Source organism: Chelonia mydas, chromosome 14, assembly GCF_015237465.2.
Source record: "Chelonia mydas isolate rCheMyd1 chromosome 14, rCheMyd1.pri.v2, whole genome shotgun sequence".
Classification (NCBI taxonomy): Eukaryota; Metazoa; Chordata; order Testudines; family Cheloniidae; genus Chelonia; species Chelonia mydas.
Genome location: NC_051254.2, coordinates 40622974 through 40644256, shown reverse-complemented (window position 1 = coordinate 40644256; position 21283 = coordinate 40622974). Strand labels below are relative to the sequence as shown.

General features: G+C 45.3%; 2 protein-coding genes across 7 annotated transcripts in view; one reads left to right on the top strand and one right to left on the bottom strand.

The window, feature by feature from the left end:
- The first annotated feature begins 1223 nt into the window (after positions 1-1223).
- On the top strand, positions 1224-20332 carry LOC114020579 (killer cell lectin-like receptor subfamily B member 1B allele A). Of its 2 annotated transcripts, XM_043528277.1 has the most exons (7): positions 1273-1384; positions 12998-13096; positions 13473-13622; positions 15121-15275; positions 16495-16607; positions 17031-17180; positions 20292-20332. In XM_043528277.1, exons 1-6 carry the CDS (start codon positions 1306-1308, stop codon positions 17155-17157), a joined length of 723 nt encoding a protein of 240 aa, XP_043384212.1. In that variant the 5' UTR covers positions 1273-1305; the 3' UTR covers positions 17158-17180; positions 20292-20332. The 2 variants fall into 2 exon arrangements, with proteins under 2 accessions (XP_037770984.2, XP_043384212.1); XM_037915056.2 differs by lacking the exon at positions 20292-20332 and having other exon boundaries at positions 1224-1384; positions 17031-17279.
- The window catches only part of LOC102939181 (C-type lectin domain family 2 member D), a 32085-nt gene continuing 28210 nt past the window's right edge, over positions 17409-21283 (bottom strand). For 4 of the 5 annotated variants that reach the window (XM_037915078.2, XM_037915080.2, XM_037915077.2 and 1 more), the window contains one exon: positions 17409-21108. In XM_037915078.2, coding sequence (XP_037771006.1) covers positions 20958-21108 — 151 coding nt within the window. In that variant the 3' untranslated portion in view covers positions 17409-20957. The remainder of the gene's footprint in view (positions 21109-21283) is intronic. The other variant, XM_043528297.1, reaches the window with a different exon arrangement.

The following is a 21283-nucleotide window of genomic DNA, read 5'->3' as shown; positions in this document are numbered from 1 at the left end:
ATGGATGTTTAATGTGTCTTGTTTTGAATTGCACTCAGCAGCCTTACCTATAAATTAAGACAGATTTTGTGGGGGAGTTATTTCCTTGTTGTACATAAGATGGTGGGCTTTCTGTATAGCTGAGACTTGAAACTTTATAGTTGTACCGTCAGCCTGCTAGTTAGCGAATTGAGAATGGTAGTGAGTGTTGTAGGAGATGCAGGGTACCAGCATATGACCAGTGTCCTCCAACTCTATTTCCCACTTGACATGACACTGTGTGAATGCAAACCTAACAGTTTTACATTTTGTGGCCACGAATTTTATTGAACCAGTCTCAGTGCTGCCAACTCCCATGATTTTGTCACGCATCTCATGATAATTATTGTTTTCCTTAAAGCCCCAGCTCCTGGAGTCAAGTGGAGATGTGATGATTTCAGCCTTCATGCCTAAAGAAAAAGTTTCTAGCCCTCATGGCTGTGGAGAAAGGGTGCACTGGGGTCACATTTTGAAGCTAAGGGCTGAAAAAGCAGAAGGCAAATAAAGAACATCAACTATTATTTTTAATCTCATGATTTTAAAGCCAATCTAATGATTTTTGGTGAGCCTGACTCATGATTTTTGAACAATTGGGGCTGGCAGTACTGCAGTCTATTGAACTGACTCTGGCATTATTGGTCCTCAGACATGGAGTCCTATCCTGAGAGGTGCTGAGTTCCCTGGCCTCCCATTGGCTTCAGTGGGAGCTGAGGTGGCACCACAACTCCTGCGTTCAGGTCCTGATCCAGCAGAGCCCCCTTTCCCTGGAGAAGGCAGTTCAGCCACCACATGAAAAAGAGTTTTTCACTCACACAAGAGTTGAGTGGCAACAACAGAGAGAGAACTAGAGTGAAAGGCATATATTAAAGATGGCTGCTCCACTGAAAGGTTAGGGAAATTCCAATTGACTATTTCCCTCTTTTATGTTTTCACAAGACTTTCTTGCCATGTGAATTTTCAGAGCTGCCATGCTAAATGCATCAGGACTCAGCTTACTTGTACTACTGAAAAATAATTGTGCTTTTGAAATCCTAAACACCCTAGTGCAGAACAGCTCTCCTGTCCTGAGTGTTTTCAAGAATAATTCAGACTGGTAGCTAGCACATAGGCATTAATTTATTAGCCTGGGTGCCTGGACTTCTCAAATCACCAGGGGAAAAGGAAGTAAAAAAGCTTCAAAAAGATGACAGACACTTCCTGATGTTGGATACATTAGCTCATATATAAATGAGGCTGCTCTTAGACTCCGTCCTCTTCTGTACGTGCTCTCCCTCCTCTGCGCTTATCATGGCAGGTGAAATAGTTTATGCTGATTTAAACATTTTGAAAGCCTCTTCCAAACCATTGCATCCAGCTCGGCACCTCAGTAAGTCTTTAATTTCTTAGCTTTGTACTAGTATGATCTCTCTTTTCAATTAGAAAAATGGAATCCTAATGTACTTTTTTATTATTTGAATTGCAGCACAGATAGCTTAGAAAGAAGGTCTTTAGAATCAAGGAGCAGCTCTATATGCTATGTTCACAGAGTGGGACTTCTGAGAATGTGAAATCCCCTACTATTGTCAGAACTGGATACGGAATTTCTTTAAAGCATTATTATAGCAAGCATTATGTCAGTATTAAAACAGCCACATCACTACAAGAGTAGCCGCTGGCAGCCTATATATATATACAATTACAAGGGCAATACAATACGTTATTGTATGCCATCTTTCATACATATTTGGAGGATTGAAGTAAACTAGTGAATCTACAATTTACTATAGTGGGATAAGTCAGAGGGATAAGGAGTAGGGCAATGGTCAAGTCTTGGGAAGAGTGAACAGAACAGAAGGAACCTGGGAGGCTCCAAGAACGGGAAGGATTTCATTGTCTCATTAGAGAGGATTAGAAGAAAAGAGGTGGGGAGATGTTTAGGTATACTGTGTCATGGAGCCTGTGTCACTAATAAGTGCAGAGTGAAGAAAAGGATTTACTGGCCTCTGGTTAAAGACCCAATGTTTATTTGAGGAGGTTAGGACCTGGGGCTGGAGAAAAAGGGAAATTTGGCTAATAGAGAAAATTGCAAGCAACCATGGGGATTTTGCACAGGATTCTGAAATGGGAACATATTCCCACCTTCCCTTCTATCTCTGAGTGCAGAACAGGAGTGGACATGTTTCATACCAAATTAATTTTGAAAAGTTGTAACTTAAAGGAGACTCGCAAGGAGGAACATAGTAGCAAGGATGAAAGGAGAGAGGGAAAATGAATATCAGAATAATGAAGAAATAAGAAACTGAGCTAAATGTTAATTTAAGGCAGGAGTTCTCAAGCTTTTCCATACTGTGATTCCATATTACTACAAGTTTTAGGGCACCCATCCATGTATCCAAAAAGAAAGTGAGTGTGGTCACGACCCCCTGAAACCTGTTTATGCCCCAGTGAGGCTAAGAATCCTTGACTTCAAAGGATGCAAAATGCAAGCATAAAAATTATAGAGCAATTTTTAAAGGATGTGCCAGAAAATTAGTTTTATTTGAAACTTTAAAATCTTGATGATGCTCTTTTAGAACTGATAAATAGTGTAGATGTTAAATATCTCTTTTCAGGGTAGTACGGTGGAGTGATAACCCAGTAAGACTTTGGCAATTAGCCTTTTAATAGGAGTATTAAGCCTTTAGTTTTAAGAAATTATTTCAAAGTGGCAATGAACAAAACACAAATTAAAACTGATATTTGAATTTGACCTGTTAGTTTGACAAATGTAGGTCCATTACTTAACAGGAAAAGAGAGCAAATAAAGGATGACACAGAGAAAGTTGAGGTGTTTCATGCCCTTTTTGCTTCAGTCTTCACTAAAAAGATTAATTTAGAGCAGATACGTAACACAATATTAACAACAAGGGGGAAGGATCTTGGGCTAGAATATGGGAAGAACAGCTTAAGGAATGTTTAGATAAGATAGATGCATTCAAGTCAGCAGGGCCTGATGAAATTCACAATAGAGTATTTAAGGAAATAACCAAAGCAATATCAGAACCATTAATTGGTTTTGAGAACTCATGGAGGATGGGTGAGGACCCAGGGGACTGGAGAGAGAAAAACACAGTACTTATCTTCAAAAAGAGGAAAAAGGAAGACCCAGGAAATTATAGACCAGTCAGTCTAACTTTGATACCTGGAAAGATACTGGAACAAATTATCAAACAATCAATTTGTTCAGACCTAGAGGAGAATAAGGTGATAATTAGTAGCAACATGGAATGTCAAGCACAAATCATACAAAACCAATCTAACTTCCTTCTTTGACAAGGTAACTGGCCTAGTGGCTGGAGGGAAGCAGTAGACACGATATATCTGGATTTTAGCAAGGCTTTTGACACAGTCCTCCATGATAGTCTCATAAGCAAACAAGGGAAATGTGGCTTAGATGAATTTACTATAAAATGAGTGTACAACTGGTTCAAAGACTATACTCAGAGAGTAGTTAACAATGCTTCACTGTCAAACTGGGAGATCGTATCAAGTGGAATTCCATGGGTGGCTTTTCTGTGTCCAATACAATTCAATATTTTTATTAATGACTTAGATGATGGAGTGGAGACTAGACTAGTAAAATTTGTGAATGACAGTTTCTAGCTAGGAGTGGTGCAAGCATTTTAAAGGACGGGTTTAGAATTGAAAATGACCTTGATAAATGGAGAATTGGTCTGAAATCAACAAGATGAAATTCAATAAAGACGTGCAAAGTACTACACTTAGGAAGGAAAAATCAAATGCACACCTCCAAAATGGCGAATAGCTGGCTAGGCACTAGTACTGCAGAAAAGGATTTGGTGGTTATAGTGGATCACACATTGAATATGAGTCAACAGTGTGATACTGCTGCAAAAACAGGCTAATGTCATTCGGGTTTGTATGAACAGGAGTGTCCTATGTACGAGCTTGTCTACTTGGGAACTTTACAAGCCCTTGTGTCCGTTAAACTAGGGTGTGACTCTACAGAGCACCAGCTTGCTACGCACTAATGTCACGTCTGGATGCAGTTTGTCTGTTCTGAAAGTTCTGGCATGTGGTTTGGCTTAGTGTTCTTCCAGACACCGGTCAGGGATGGGCTAGGACCTGATATACTTAATCCTGCCTCAGCACAGCTGATAGGCTAGATGATTTGTTAAGGTCCCTTCCATCCCTACATTTCTGTGATTAATCTGTGTTTATACCACCTCCAATTATCGGGAAAAAAATAAAATTAAGGGGGAGTATTACCTTTTTTCAGAGCTCTTTGGCAACAAATCTGACTTTTTGAACTGTTTGTTTTGTGTTTTTGCCTTGCAAATTATTTTCCACATGGCAATTGAATTAATACAATAACAATTATAAATATCTACTTCTGAGCTCAATGTTTTCTTCAAATAGTGGGTGTTAAAGACAAAAAGAGAACCCTGGAGTCTGATGCTGATCATGTAATGCTTTTTGGCACAAAAGTTCAGAAGACACTCTGTTACTGGCATAGGAGTTGTTCCCACAGAGGATTTTAGGAGTTAAGACGACACAGTGTTTCAGACATAGCATTATTGTGGCAGAGGGTTTTCAGCAGAGGATTCACAGGACATGCCTCTTACAAAAAGAACCTGGCACATTCGACTGTCACACAATCCTCACCTGTGTAATGTTTTTCTACCATAATATTGGAGAGGTCCCTGTACCCTAATGCAGGACCTTCCTTGCCTTACCTGTCCTGATAGCTTGACAGGCTCCCTACATTGGGTCAGAAGGGGAGCTGATGGGTCAGGGTACAGATACAATCCAATTTCTCCCCTTACAGAAGGGCGGGGGAGGCCTCCAAGGGGTTGCCAACAGTAGCATTGAGATATGGTAGGGCATCCTGAAACAGCTGTATGGTATGTGACACAGTAGGAAATTGTGAGTGTTGCTGAGGAAGAAGGGGGCTATTTGGTGATCAGGTTAGGGAACATCTCTTCTCCTGTCAGTGCTCCACATGTACTAAGCTCAGTCTGCCTGCTTTACTTTTAAATTGCAATTAAAAATTCAGCCACTTGACAAAGTACAATTAGACGTTAATGTGGACATAAAGACAATGAGACATAGACACCATTATATGGTTAAATGTGGAGGCTGGAACTTTATTTAAAACTATTACCTAACTAGGGTAACCACCCAAACTACCCAGAAAGGTTGTTCCAGTGCGGCTCTCCAGTTGGCACGAATGGCCTTGGTGTACTACAGACTAGAGGGTAAATGTGAAAGTCATGCCCCCTCTCCACCCTCACCCTGAGTGGTAAGCCAGAGTCCCAACCCTTGCTCCATGCTAGAGATAGGAGAGACAAGATGAGGTGCGCCACAAGCTGCATGAGACACAGGGTATGTGCACAGTTCAAGCTGGGGGGAGATACCCAGCTTGAGGAGACAAACCCCGCACTAGTTCTGACCGAGCTAGTGTGCTAAAATGAGAGTGTATTTTAAAAGAGAGTGTGTGAAGCTCGAGCAGCAGGACGGGCTCACCACCCTGAGTACGTCAGTACGAACCCAGCCGAGACCACAGGCACCTACTCAGAGTGGCTAACACCCTCCTACTAGTCACGTTGCTGCTGCTGCAGCTACGTGCGATTTTTAGGGCACTCGCTCAATCAGAGTTAGCACGGGGAACTGCTCCCCCAGCTCAAAGCATAGACAAACCCCTGCACCAATTAATACTGTGCTCAGGACCATGGCCCAGGCAGACCACTGGGTTACAGGAACTTGTAAACAAACCCTTTCTAATCTACCAGCCACATGGGAACCTGTCAAAGTTGCAACAATTATAAGCTAAACCCAGACCACCTTGATGCTGAAGGGAAGGTGGAAAAAACCCACACGGCAATTTGCCAATTCTGCCATATGGCAAATATCCCTTCCAGCCTCCAAAACGGTGATCAGCCGAACCCCTGGCATCACCAGCAATCCACCAACTATATTAAAGGTGCAACAGGGAGCTCACAATAGTTACCCCACATAAGTAACTTGAAGCACAGTCAGGTAGTTTAGACGCTGGTTTTCTAGCAACAAAGGACAGGTCTATGTTCTATGCACCATGCATCTGGCAGGACTTAGCTAACCTGAATCCTTTACCACTCCTGGAGCTGGATACTGAATGCCCTGTGGTGCACTTTACTTCAGAGTAAATACAAACTGTCTCAGAAAATGTCATAGTCAGTGAGAGGCCCTACATACAAATACAAGGGCCATGCTGTTATATTTTGATGACCCTCTTTTCCTTCAAATTCCTCAAGCCCTATCTCTGCTGTGATACCTACAGAAAAATCAGGCAATCAATGATGCCTAAGTTGAGTGATAGTTTGGAGTAACTGATTTAACTTTACCAAAGGAGGAAACAAATTTCAAATTACTTTATTTATTTATTTATTTATTTATTTAGATTTAAAATAACAAAGATTTTTACCCAAGTCTCCAGGTATCCTAACGTAATTATACAATTAAATTCCCCATCAAACTGTGCACACAGCTAATCTCTGTAATGTCTGATCTTATTATTGTTCTGCTCAGCCTCTCTCCCATTGTGTTCTGTACTCAGTGAGAGCGTCCCTGGCATGAGGAGATTATGATACAGTCTCTTAGGGCAGGTCTATGCTTAAAACGCTGCAGTGGTGCAGCTGCCTCGCTGCCGCATAGCCACTGTAGCGCTTCGGTGAAGATGCTACCTACACTGACGGGAGGGCTTCTCCCATCGGTGTACGTGCTCCACCTCCCCGAGAGGCAGTAGCTATGTCAACGGCAGAAAGCCCTGCCATCAACACAGCACTGTCTATACTGGGGGTTAGGCTGGTGTAACTGCATCACTCGAGGTGTGGATTTTTCACACCCCTGAGTGACATTGTTATACCAACCCAATTTCCGAGTGTAGATCTGGCCTTAGTTAGCATATAGGTTACTGCTCCAGACTGGAACCTTTGGGTGCTACCACAATACAAATAAATCATATATCTCATCAACCTGTTTGGAGGATGCAAATGAACTATTGCAGTTACAATATATACTATAGTAGAGTAAGTCAAATGGTAAAGACCAGTACATTTTGATGAGTCTTGAGAGGAATGACTGGGCAGAAGGGATCTGACAGGACTTCATTGTTCTATTAGGAGAGGTATGGGAGTCTCACAGTCCAAGGAGGAATGATGGGATTTGACAATAGTTGGGGAGCCAATTCAGTGCAGAGGGTTGTGGAGCTTGTGCCACTTGATGGGCAAAGTGTGGAGCGGGACAAGCCTACTAGAGTCTGTGCAGACAAGAATAAAGTCTAGTATCTGAGAAATACAGAAAATGGGGCTGGAGAAAAAGAGGAAATGCGGAAAGCCTGGTCCAGGGGGAATGATGAAGGCACAAAAGGATATCTTCTCCTGGATTCTGAAATGGTCAAGATGCCAGGGACATTTCCAAGGCTAGGGACGAGGTGTTCACATTTCCTGAGTGCAGAGATAAGCTATAAGACTCGGTATTTGTGGATCAGTCAAAGTTTGGGAAGTTGTGACTTAGAACAGACAGGAGGGAACCTGTGGTAAGGATAAGAGGAGATTGGGGGTGGGCAGTGAATATGCATCAGTATTTCTAAAATAACGAGGAAACAAGAAATCATGAATTAAATTTTAACATAAAGGATGGACACTTTTTTCTTAAAGGATTCCCTTGAAAATGGCTGGGTGTATTTGAAATGTAACTATACAAGTTATTTTACAAAACAGGTATCTTTGGAGTGTAACTTCTATAGGAACATGAGCTTACGGATATATGTGAGAAAATTTTCCATGATTATCTTGTCAGACTCTATTTTTATTCTACTAACACTGCAGTTGCTAAATAAATATTAATATCCCAACTATGCTGTTACATAGGACATATGGAACATATTAATGTTGTACTGTAATTGGCCAAACTTGCAAGGCCTTACACTCAACTGGATGGCATTTCTCTGTCTGTCTGTTTGTAACACAATAACTGTAGAGTGCCACTGTCACGCTGCCTGGTAAGGGACACAGCTGAGAGGGCCAATCTCAGGTCAGACTGCCAAAATACAGGGCAAGTACCCCAGACTGGTGGTATAGTCTATCATAGGGTGACCAGATGTCCCAGTTTTATAGGGACAGTCTCGATATTCTGGGCTTTGTCTTCTATATGCACCAATTACCCCCCACTTCCTGTCCCGATTTTTCACCCTTGCCATCTGGTCACCCTATTCTGTCATAAGATTTCACCAGCCAGTAACAAATATGTGCTTCCAGAATACTATACTAGTTATCATGAAGCCACAGACAGTCCCTTTAGGCTCTACAGTCCCTGTTTACCACTCAGGCAAACTGGACTGTATGATAAAAGGTTATTAAAACCAAAAATCACATACATTGGGTTTTTCCAATCCCAGAGGATCAGTCGCTTACCCCAGGTAATAGGCTGCTCAAGATCTTACCAAAATACAGAGCTGGCAGCCAATCCTTAGTAAACTAACTAAAGATTTATTAATAAAAAAAGAAAAGAGAGCTGGTGAAAGTTAAAGCAGACAAGATACATTACTGTTGCATCAGAATCTATGAGTCCAGTTGTTAGCAGAGGTATAATGTCAGCTAACCCTCTGTCAGTCTCTTAGAGGCCTTTCAGGAATCTTTCAGGGCATCCCACTGGGGATCTCAGTTCAATAGCTTAAGCTCTCCCTGTGCCAGAGCTGAGGCTTTGTCTACACTACACAACTTTTAGAGAAAGTCGGGCAGTGTAGCCGCTGTGCTTCCACCCCCAACGAGCAGCATTCACGTTGCTGGCAAGAGAGCGCAGTTCACACTGACACTTGCCGCGGCAAAACTTTTGTCTTGGGGGGGGAGAAAGTGGGATGATTTAGCACCTCTGAATGACAAAAATTGGTTAGTCTCTAAGGTGCCACAAGTCCTCCTTTTCTTTTTGAGAATACAGACTAACACAGCTGCTACTCTGAAACCTGACAAAAGTTTTGTCACTCAATTGCCAGCATAGACATAGCCTCAGCAGATCAGAGATAACAGGGCCATGCCCAAGGTCCAATATTTATCGCTCTCTTCATTGTTAAACCAAGGACCCTTGCTTTTTCCTTGCATGCACAAATAATCCCGTTACATTGATTTACATAATGTAATTGCTGGCCAGCCATTGCAACAGGGACAGGTAGAAGAAGACATACTGAAGACCATACAGGTAACATTATTAGTTTCATGCAGTATACACACATCTTTGATCTTCAGGTTGATTGAGCACAGGACACATACATAATGTAAAGAGACATGAAAAAGATTTAGCAACTACAAGCTTAAATTTGGTTACCTCTAACAGGAGGGAGGTAACTACAGACAAATGCAATTAGTATCTCCTCTTGATTCTTACTAACACAAGTGAATGGGCCTATGTTTATGAGCACAATTAACATTCTTTTGTTACTTACACACAGTAAATTAACAGGTTTCAGAGTAACAGCCGTGTTAGTCTGTATTCGTAAAAAGAAAAGGAGTACTTGTGGCACCTTAGAGACTAACCAGTTTATTTGAGCATGAGCTTTCGTGAGCTACAGCTCACTTCATCGGATGCATAGCATATCGTGGAAACTGCAGAAGACATTATATACACACAGAGACCATGAAACAAAACTTCCTCCCACCTCACTCCCCCACTGGCAACAGCTTATCTAAAGTGATCCTCAAGTAGAGCCATTTCCAGCACAAATCCAGGTTTTCTCACCCTTCCCCCCCCCCCCCCCCCACACACACATACAAACTCACTCTCCTGCTGGCAACAGCCCATCCCCCTTTGAAACCCCTCTTTATAATGCGCATGATAATCAAGGTGGGTCACCTCCAGCACTAATCCAGCTTTTCTCACCCCCCCCCAAACACCCCCCCCCTTTTTTTTTTTCCAAAAACAACACACACAAACTCATTCTCCTGCTGGCAACAGCTCATCTTACAATGTGCACAGCAATAATCCAAGTTTAACCAGAACGTCTTGGGGGGGGTTTTGCAGGAAAAAAACAAGGGGAAATAGGCTACCTTGCATAATGACTTAGCCACTCCCAGTCTCTATTCAAGCCCAAATTAATAGTATCCAATTTGCAAATGAATTCCAATTCAGCAGTTTCTCGCTGGAGTCTGGATTTGAAGTTTTTTTGCTTTAAGATAGCGACCCTCATGTCTGTGATTGCGTGACCAGAGAGATTGAAGTGTTCTCCGACTGGTTTATGAATGTTATAATTCTTGACATCTGATTTGTGTCCATTTATTCTTTTACGTAGAGACTGTCCAGTTTGACCAATGTACATGGCAGAGGGGCATTGCTGGCACATGATGGCATATATCACATTGGTGGATGTGCAGGTCTTCGAGGTTGTGCCCTGAGCTGGCAAACTCTCAGCACCATAGCTACAGCCAATCAATTCTAATAGTTCAGGGAATGGCTAGACATCAGTGTGCAGAACCCTATTACATTTGGGCAAAATCGATAAACCATACGGGGGGGGGGGAGGGGGAAAATGGGGGGCATGGTCATCTCTTTAGCACAGCCACAGCCTCTGGCATTTTTGCAATTGTCTATAGATCAGAGAACTGGTTGATGGCACCCATTAACACCTCTCAGCATAATACCCCTAAATTCTGCCCATCCTCCCAATAGAATTCAGCATGCTGATGCTCTGCATGACTCATGTCCCAGACAGACAGAACGGGTTGCCAACATGGCCTTATGACAAGGGACATCCCTTATTTTTTCATCTCTGTACAAGATCAGGAGTTGCTGAGTGCTGCAAAAAAGCAGCAAGAAATACCCCTGGTGAATGCGGTTGAGTGCCAATTATTGTTGTTATTTATTAATAATAATGATAATATTGGGAGGAGGGGCGGGGCGGGGTTGCTGAGGAAACAGTCCCTTATTTTTGAAATACAATTTTGACAGAAGAGACATAATGATGGTTGGAGGGGAGTGTGCAGGGGACAATGGAGGGGCACGGGGGAAGGAGGTGTGCATACAGCTTCTGGCCTGGGAGGAAAATGGGAGACTTTTGTATGGGGCACAGGGGGAAATGGGGTGCAGACCGAGCCCCTGCCATAGAGGGGAGAATGTGGGAAAGTGGGGCATGAGGGGAAAGGGGTGAAATGGGGGCACATGTAGACTCCTGCATGGAGGGAAATGGGGGTTGCTGGTCTGGGATGAGAGGGAAAGGGGGTGCACAAAGAACCCATGGTGGGAGTCAGAGATTGGGGAAACATGAGTGGAGAAAGGGGGAAATGGAAGGAGAAGAGAGCCCCTGGCATGGATGGAAGTGGGAGGAAGGGGGCATGCGGGTACACACAGCATCCCTGTCTTGAGGGGAGAATGGGGGACCTGAAATGGGGAGGATGGAGGAATGAGGGGAACACAGAACTGCTGACATGGGGGAAAGAAAAGGGGACCCTGGTATGGGAGAAGGACAGCATGGGGGAAAGAAAAGGGGACACTGGTATGGGAGATGGGGGAATGGAGGGCACAGATCTCCTGGCAGGGGGCGATTGAGGGAGTTGCAGGGAATCCCTGCAATACAGGGAGGTGGAAGGGGGCGCCCAGGGAGCTTGTGGGGGGAATGGAGGGATGGAAGGAGCTCCTGGCATGTACAATGAGCTCAGCCAACAGATGCTACAAAGTGTGCGACCCTCTGGTTATATTCATCTGTTCTACGTCACTATGAAAATGTGCAACTATTTGGTAAAGATCCAGTGACTCTGACTTCCTTGTTATTGTTGCTGTTTTTCCAAGCGTTAGCAGACTTTGGGCCTGGCAGGTCAGTTTCCCATTGGAGGTGAAATTAGTGACCCGGTCTCAAGCTATTTTCTTAGTGGAACGTGTTTATTTACAAACACCTGGCTGTCCTTGAACAGAGGCGTAACAGACTGAACACAGGTTTCAGAGTAACAGCCGTGTTAGTCTGTATTCGCAAAAAGAAAAGGAGTACTTGTGGCACCTTAGAGACTAACCAATTTATTTGAGCATAAGCTTTCGTGAGCTACAGCTCACTTCATCGGATGCATACTGTGTAACTCCGTTGCAGAAAGGGGGAAGGACTTGGGTTTCAGAGTGCACCCTGCATTCACCCCGCAGCTGTGGATCCTGCAGCTCCAGTCTACAAGGCTGGGTGGGCTCAGCGAGCTGCTCTGGGCGTTGTGACCTGCTGCACAGGAGCTCAGCAGCCACTCAGGCTTGGCCCCTCCCTTACCTCAGTCATGATGACGGGGCTGACCAGGCAGTGACAGTATGAACCTGTGCGCCGGGTCACAATGCCACTCACACAAATTTGGCCCAGCTGCCCCCCATCAGGGAAGCCAGGCCAAACCTGAGCAGCACTGTGACCGTGGAAGTCACAATACCCAGAGTGGGGAGCCAGCCCCACGGGACAGGAGCCGCAGACACTGCTGCTCTGGTATGTATGGTTTACTATTTAGTACGTGGTACACTAATGTGTACATTATATGTCGTGGGTAAGATATTTAGTAAGGCAGGTGTTTTTTGCACTAATGCTATTTACTGGGTCATGACTGGCCATTGAGATTTACAAATGTGTCCTGACCCCAGAAAGGTTAAGAACCACTGTCCGGGTCAACACAAGGCCTGAGGGGGCTGATGCAAAGACTTGCCCTATAACATGGTCAAATATGCACCATTGTAAGTGGGATAGAACCGTGTTGTTAAATAATTGACAGTAGGGATTTGTTAGTATTGTCTTCACCTTTGCAGTATTTTGCTCTGTTTCGTCACAGGGGTGCCCTAAGAGTGACGTGGCCCTTAACTGACAGGTTTAAAACTATTCCTGGTACAGTATTATGTGAGGAGGAACACAAATGCCCATTTAAAGATGCTGCATGGGTTCCACAGGACAGCAGGTGGCCATTATTATTTCTTGCACTATATGCTGAAGATATTTCACTAAAACCTGACTCTTTTCCAGATCACACTCAGTGTCCCCGCTGCCATCGACTTGCTGTAGGGCTTGGAGCAGCTGGGATCCTCATCCTGCTGGGAGCTGTGATAGCGATGGGCATTTGGGGTAAGCAGTTCAAAATTAATTTGTGCAAAATGCAGCACCCTGAAATTTCCTCTCCCCCCATATTTCTGATTCCAACGTTCTTGTGAATAATATCCTGGACACTTCATTATCACCACAAAGGGAACAATATTCCATAAACAAGGTTGAGCCCCCTGTGATCCAGCTCTCACAACTTCACTGTTCAGTGTGCAGGGAAAAGTGGAAGACACCTTACAATGTGTAATAAATGCAATTTTCTCTTTCTCTGTGTTCTATCTCTTTAGCCCAGTTCTGAATTTGATAGCGACAGTATGTAACGGTTTATTACACACAGCCTCATTCTCAGTTTGCTAATCCCTAAGTAGTAGTTGCCACTCATGCTCATGCTCTTATGAAGTTTTTCAGATCAAAGGATGTCTGAATTCACGGGAGAACAACAGTACCAGGGAGAGAATCATCCATCAATCCAACTGCAGCACAGGCCTAAAAGATTTCCATTTTCACTTGAAACAATTTGCGTGTGAATCATCTCACGACAACTCAACAGGTAACCTGAGCGCCTTCTCTCTCTGCAGCTTCCTGCATTGCAGTGACATCTAGTGGTCAGTTAGGGTAACCCTAAGGGGAGAACACAAACCACTTCAGTAAGTGCAATAAATATCGTGTTGCTTTACGAACGACATATAGGGTAGCTGGTAGTGACTCCTGGTTACTTTCCCTAATGCCTCCGTTATAAAAGGGTCTTGTCTTACCTTTGAGAAGCTCTCACACTGCCATTGCTCGAAACATGCCTTTGAAATATGGGGTGAGGGGAGCTCTCAGGCTGGAGAAATGTTTTCTTTGGGTCATGAAATTTCATCCAGGTTTTGCTGAGATGTGAACTTCGGAAGAGTCGCCATTTCCCTCCTTCTTTGTGATGCTCAGGAAAAGTGACAAAATAACAGCATGAAAAGTCAAAAGTGCTGGGCTCACCTGCCACAGCAGTACACCCTGCACGGGGAACTACCACAGCAGATGGAAATGGATGTGGGGAGGGGGTGAGAGCTGGGCCAGGCTCCCCCTCATCCAGCACATGACCCCAGGAACTCTCCTCCTAGGAACACCACATGGAGCAGAAGCTCCTCCTGGGGAGGGGGAGAGAGCTGGCTGTGCTCCCATTGACCACCCAGGCCCATTTCCTGCCTCCTCCCCTGAGGATAATAACAGACTTTCCCTGTTACCAGCTAGCATTGAGTGGTAGCAGTGTGGTGTGGTACTGAAGATCCAGGGTCCAAACCCTGCTGCTGATTCAGGCTGGGGAAGTTGTTCCAGTTGCATGTAATAGAATTGTTGTTTATATTTTTTAAAAACTAGGACATTAAACACAATACTGCATTAAGAGCACAGGAAGGTTACAAAGCCAAGCTCTCGAAAGTTAGGAAATGCCAGATTTACAATTACTCATGCAACCTTAATTCAGCCCCCATTTGTGTTTGCATTATGATACGCTCTTTATTTTATGATTTCCTACTATTTTTTCCTCAGGGCTGCTGCCTCATTCAGTGCACAGCCCTATTTTGTTCCCATGTACCTTATGGATCCCCAAGCATTCAGTGTACAGAACTCACACAGGCTGAATTACAGCTGCATGGGCAACCATGAATGTAGTATTCCCAGCTCTGACTTTGCAACCTAAATAAAATTCTTTTAACTCTTTTATATGTAGTATTATCTACTACCCCAACTGGCATGCAGCCATCTCTAAGGGGAAACGTAATAGCTGTTAAGCAGTGCACAGGAACACTACACTAAAGGGGAGGAAGTGAAGGAGGATTCCAGTTGAGCCTGACCTGTGTTAGCCCGTGCTATTTGGCACTGAGGTACTCACAGCTTCACCAATACCCCTCCTGGCCTGCAGCACCTGCTGCTAGTTGACTATTGGACCTGTCCTCAAGCAAAACCAAGACAATAGTTCTACTGGAAATGGTGAGGCTGAAGGCCTGTCCATGAATGTAATGCAGTTCAGAACCTTCAGCTCCATTAAGTGTTTCCATTTCCCCCTCCAGAGGGATCAGGGTGTAAGCTCTGCCCCCCAAACTGGCTGCTGCACAGGGACAAGTGCTACTGGGTGTCAAAAAAAAAACATCCCTGGAACAAGAGCCGTGATGACTGTTCAAGGAGGAGCTCTCGGCTGCTGGTGATCCGGGACCAGGATGAGATGGTAAATAAAACTTGTCCTGGGGATATGAGCATCACTAGTAATAATTAATACACAAAACCACTGTGTTGTGTGTCTGTCAAGGTTGCTCTATATCAGGGGTGGCCAAACTTACTGACCCTCCGAGCCGCATACAACAATCTTCGGACGTTCTAGAGCCGGGGTGCTCCTGCCGGGACTCAGAGCTTCATCCCTGCAAGGAGGGGGGGCGGGGGTGGGGGGGTGTCTCAGGGCTTCAGCCCCACAGGAGGCACCTGACAAGGCTCAGGGTTTTGGCCCTGTGGGAGGCATCTGTTAGGGCTTGGGGCTTTGGCCCTGCAGGGGCAGGGGTCTCAGGGCTTCAGCCCCACAGAAGGCACCTGCCCGGGCTCCAGGCTTCAGCCCTGCTCCTGCTGAAGCTCTGAGCCCCAGGAGGCGCACCCTGCAAGCTATAGGCCTGATACCCCCCCTCCGCACTGGGCAGGAAGCCAGAGTTGATGCGTGAGGGGGCACGTGCCCCCTGATTTTCCCCAGGGTTTGCTGGCCCTGCTCAGTCACATGGTGCTGCTGGGCCCAACTCCCTGCACGGGAAGCTGCGGCTGTGGGGAGAGGCAGCGACAAACAGCTGGGAGCTCCTCACTGCAGTTCCCAGCTGTTTGGTGTTGCCCCTCCATGCGCAGCTAACACCTAAGAGACGCAGGGTAAGAGGGGTGACAGCTGGGGGGAGGGGGCTTGACTCAGGCTGTTGGGAGAGGGAGCCCCCCTTCTCTCAGCAAGCACCAGTCACCTGTAGCAGAAGCCCCTCCTAGCCCCACCACAGGACAGAAGCCCTGAGCTCCCCCCAAGTCTGGTAGGCAGAGAATGGGAGTGGGAGGGGGCTCTGGGAGCTGCACTTTAACTGTAAAGAGATGCCTGTGGCTCACAAGCCACAGTTTGGCCACCCCTGCTCTATACATACCCACACACACTAAAAAGCAAGGAAATGAAAAGTTAAGGCCAGCAACAGTAGATAACCTGTGCCCTGCTACCCAGCGGTGGACACCTCACTGATAGCATGACCCCCAGACACCACAAAGACTGTACCAAGGCCTGAATTCTGCCCCAGTCAGGACAGAAACTAAACAACGGGCCCATGGTCACAGAGGGAGTCTGGAGAATTAAACCCATTTCCCAAAGTCTCTAGCTAGCACCTTAACCCCAACCCCTCCTTCCCCATCACCTTGTTCTTCCATGTCATTTACAGACTTTCATACAAACTACTTCCAAAGAGACAAACCACATCTGGCTTGGACTCATTTTTACATCCCCTGCAAGGAAATGGACTTGGGAGGACGGCTCCCTGTTCAATCAAACTCGGTGAGTGTTTTTATCCCATGAGTCCACGTGAGATGTACAGCAGGGGGCACAGGGCTGTTGCTTTCCAGCATTGGTGAGAGCAGAGGCTACACATGGGCGCAAGAGATATTCAGTGCTAGGCATGACATGCTGCACAGAGAGGAGATGAATCGAGTCCTGAGCCTCATTCGATGGCTTCCGCAGAAATTGGGCTAATCCTGAGGGCTGGGGTTTGTAATATGGACAAGTGTTTTCAGAAAGAGATCAAGGCCAACCAGCTACTACAAAAGGGTCATGTGCTAGGAAGCGTTTTATCAATTAGGGCTCTGTAGGAAGAGTTCAGCAGTTAAGGAAGAAATTTGAGCGGTGTGTCCGAATGAGGAAAAGCTGCTAAACATCTTGTTCAAAAATTTTAAACAGGGATTTATTTATTTTGTTTCCCAGGTTCAAGTTAGCGGATCCTGCTGAAGGGAAATGTGGGGTGATAAAAGCAGATGGGATTCAGTGTGAAATCTGCACTACAGTCTCCAAATGGATTTGTGAGAAAGACGCTCTCCTCATTAGACAGTGACATTAATTACCTGTACTTTCGAAGTATGAACTATAAATTTTTCTTTAGTTTGTCTGTCACATGAATTATTAATATTGAAGGTGAGCTTCAAAGACAAAAATTAGGCTCATACCCCGCCCGACACACCTTGTCTAAGGTGGATAAAGACAGCCTGAAAGGCTTTTCTTGCATTTGAAATTCAGATCCCGGCTAGGCTGGAAGATTAAGGTGAAGGGAGAACTAGTGAAATGACATGACAAGTAGAGCTGGGAGACATTTTTCCATTGAATAGTTTATTTGCCGAAAAATGCAGTTTTGGAAGGAACAAGGCTAGTCACAAACTGGTGTTGAATTCACTGAATAGTTTCAGCCAAAATAAAATAAAATAATAATAATAATAATACTAAAAAAATCCAGGCTAGGTTCACAAGAGGACTGGAGGAGGCAGCTGTTAACCCCACCCAATAGCTAAGTGGCTACCGCACCAGGTTCAAATCCCTGCTCTGGAAGAGTGAGAATAGATTAACCATGTACATCTAGAGGTTGCTGTGCTTTTTTAAAACTGTTTTCTGTCAGCAACAGAATCCATTCCCAGGAAAGAGCTCAACATACCTTATAAATAGATATGAGTAAGGTAAATATATTGCAGAGCAAGGTTACACAGGTCAGACACCTTCAAGACCCTAAAGAGCTGCAGAGAAGGCACCTAACTCAAGCAGCAACAATCTGCCCTCTGGAATTTGGCATAATTAGCATTGGTTTAATTAGCAGCCTGGACGTTCCAGCACTGCACATTTTTTCACTTCAATTTCTTTATAAAAGACACGTAAGAAAATATTTTACATTGAAAAGTGCCTTAGAGAAATCTGTCCCTAAAGTGCAGCCTGCGGATGTGAAAATTGGCAGTCAGTGAACAGGGGCACCACAAAAGTTTGGGCAGGGAGGGGAAAGAGGAGTCTCCTGGAGAGGGGGGCAAGCGTCTCAAGCTGTCTCTAGGGCCACATTTTCACCAAAGGAGGCTCCCAGGCACAAATTCAGAGGCTGGGTTTGCATGAAGACACCCACACTCTGTCTCTCACAGGGCAGCACAGCTGCATTGCTGGCTGTAAACAACAAAGGTGGACAGAGCTCGGAAGTGCCACCATCACATGGAACCCGACCACCAGGGCCCAAGGCCAAAGACATCCTATGGCACCAAGGGGTTGCAGGGAGGGCTGTCTGCAGGAAGGTTACCCTAATGATTAGGTTACCCTAATTTGTCACAGTCTGGGGACACAGTAAGGAGCCATGAGAACCATGTCCCAGTCTGAAGGGTGCAAACCCCAGGAGGGCAAGAAATCATTAAAGGCACCAGGGAACAACTGGAGCTAATGGGATGAATTGAGCAAGGGGGAAATTTTCAGACTGGTACTGAGGAGATGATCCCCAGCAACAAGGGGGTCTGAGAATCTGGGATATTGCAACCTCCTGCCCTGCAATCTGTTTGGGGACCATTGTGTTAAAATGTATGAATGGCTTCTCTCTGCTTGTGGTCTACTCCATGGGGGAGAGTGACCACAGCTCCTCGGGAACTACGCACAGTACAGATTGATTAAGGTGAGTCACTAAATAACTCTAGAGAGGCACCACCCTGTGACAGCATGTACTCCCGTCGTCACACTCTACACCCTATTGTAATAATCTTTATAGAAAATACACCTTGTAAGGCATCATTTGAAAACTAATAACTTGCTGGTCAATAATATCATGGTGCAATGGACGTAGCATCATTATATGTAAAGTCATAAATTCCCCCAAATAATGTTGTTGGCACACGTTCAAAAGCACGTAGCCCCAATTAGGCAGCATTGGTCAAGCAGGTCTGAAACAAAGGAGCATTTTCCCCTCAGTTTACACATAAGTTGTAAGACAGCCAGAGGAAGAAGACAGGAGACAAGGAAAATCTGCATTTCAGGAAACAGAGGTGAGAAGAAACAGCAGAGAATTTTTCACCACCAGACATGTCGTCTTCTTTACTGGGAATAAACTTTGTTTTGAGGGGTGACCTTCGGGAAACTGCATCTCGAAGGGGGACTGGACTATAAAAGTGAAGGGCAAAAACACCCCACATTCCCTCTTCCTCTTCGCTTAAGATTACAAAAGAAAAAGCCATTGGACTTTGGGAGCAGATCCTGGCCTGAGAGATAGGTCAGCGATGCTACTGATAACCTGTGGTGAAGGACGTCACCTTTAGCGAAGTCTAGTTTGTTAAGTTTAGAAAGCGTTTTATCTTTATTGTTCATGCAACCATTCCTGACTTTTATCAGCTGAGAAAGGGCCGTGTGGTAGCTTGTAACTGCTGGAACATGCTGGGCATTGTGTTCAGAGTGGAAGCAAAGGGCAGGTGCTGGCTGGGGATACCCGGCGTATAGAAGGTTGCTGTGCAGCTTTAAGTGGCCCAGTCAGGGAGTGGGACAGGGATCTCTGCCCAGAGATGGGGCGGCTGGAGTCCTGACCTCATGGAGGTAGGCTAGAGATGCAGTTACCCTGAAACTGTGACAGGCTTCCTGAGAGAAGGGTCACAGGCCCCAGTATTAGGGTAACTGACAACTAGAACTGGAGAAAATCCCGGAGGCAGACTAAGAAACAAGTGTGATGCTCTGTATCTCAGGGGAACACCCTACATCCCCATGTTCATCTTTATAAAATGATTGTGTGGTATCCAATGCAAAGTTTGTCAAGTCGGGTGTCTTTGGAAGGCTCATAATGCACTGAGCATGGTTATAGTAATGTTATAGCAATTGTTACAGCACTGTTATAGTAAGGTTATAATTTCACATATATAGTTATGAGGCTGAAAATGTATCCTCATGGCTTACAGCAAGCCCAGGCAAAAACTCTCCAAGAACAGAGAGGCAGTTCACACCTCATCAGGGCATGGATGGGACAAACCCAGCCCAGCCTCACAGGAACAATGGACACTGGCTCAGGCAGCAACAAAATAATCCGTTAGACCCTCGAAGGAGTCACCCTCCTTCCCTTAGGCAGTTTGGGACTGCAATGAGGTAATGCTCACCTGACTCTGAAGTGGGAGGGCAAAGCCATGAGGGAAGAAAGGACATGATAAAGGGGAGAGACATTTTGCCATGCTCTCTCTCTTCCATCTACATCTACAGACACCACCACCACTAAGCAACTGAAGCGCTGATCAAAGGGGAGAGCCTGACGGAAAAGTAACCAGCCAGCCTGTGGTGGGAAGCATCTAAGTTTGTAAGGACACTGAAAGTGTTAAGATCAACTTAGAATGCGTTTTGCTTTTATTTCATTTGACCAAATCTGACTTGTTATGCTTTGACTTATAATCATGTAAAATCCATCTTTATAGCTAATAAATCTGTTTGTTTATTCTATCTGAAGCAGTGTGTTTGGTTTGAAGCATGTCAGAGACTCCCTTTGGGATAACAAGCCTGGTACATATCAATTTCTTAGTTAAATTGACGAACTTATATAAGCTTGCAGCGTCCAGTGGGCATAACTGCAAGACGAAGGTTCCGAGGGTTGTTTCTGGGACCGGAGATATTGGCTCGTGTCATTCGCTTGCAAGTAGCAGGGAGCAGCTTACATGCCAGAGGCTTTGCGTGAACAGCCCAGGAGTGGGGGTTCTCACAGCAGAGCAGGGTAAGGCTGGTTCCCAGAGTCAAGGATTGGAGTGGCCTAGCAGATCACTGGTCCAGACAATACCAGAGGGGAATGTCACAACAAGTACATAGGCTGCAGCATATAGGGCCATGGAGGGGACCAGAACCAGGCTTTGCCATGTCTGATCTCCGATCCCCTTGAGTTCACGAGTCCCCTCCCACTACACACTTCTCTTCCTTCGTAGGGGTATCAGATTTACTGCAGATCCATTTTCTTGATGTGCTGCAGCTGGAGCTGATGACTGTGAGGTCTTCATCCAGGTACGCGCAGTCTGCTCCTCCTTGTATTTGAAACCTGTAACCCAGAGACAATTGGAGCTAGAGTCAGTGTGTGCCAGGCACAGACCAGGGGAGATAGCTCCCCTCCCTGACCTGGGGTGATGCACTTACAGCCCCTCCGGATCCCCCTTTCCTGCACCAGGCCCCGCTCCTGGCAGGAGGGGGAGTTAAAGCAGCCAGTGGGACATTTC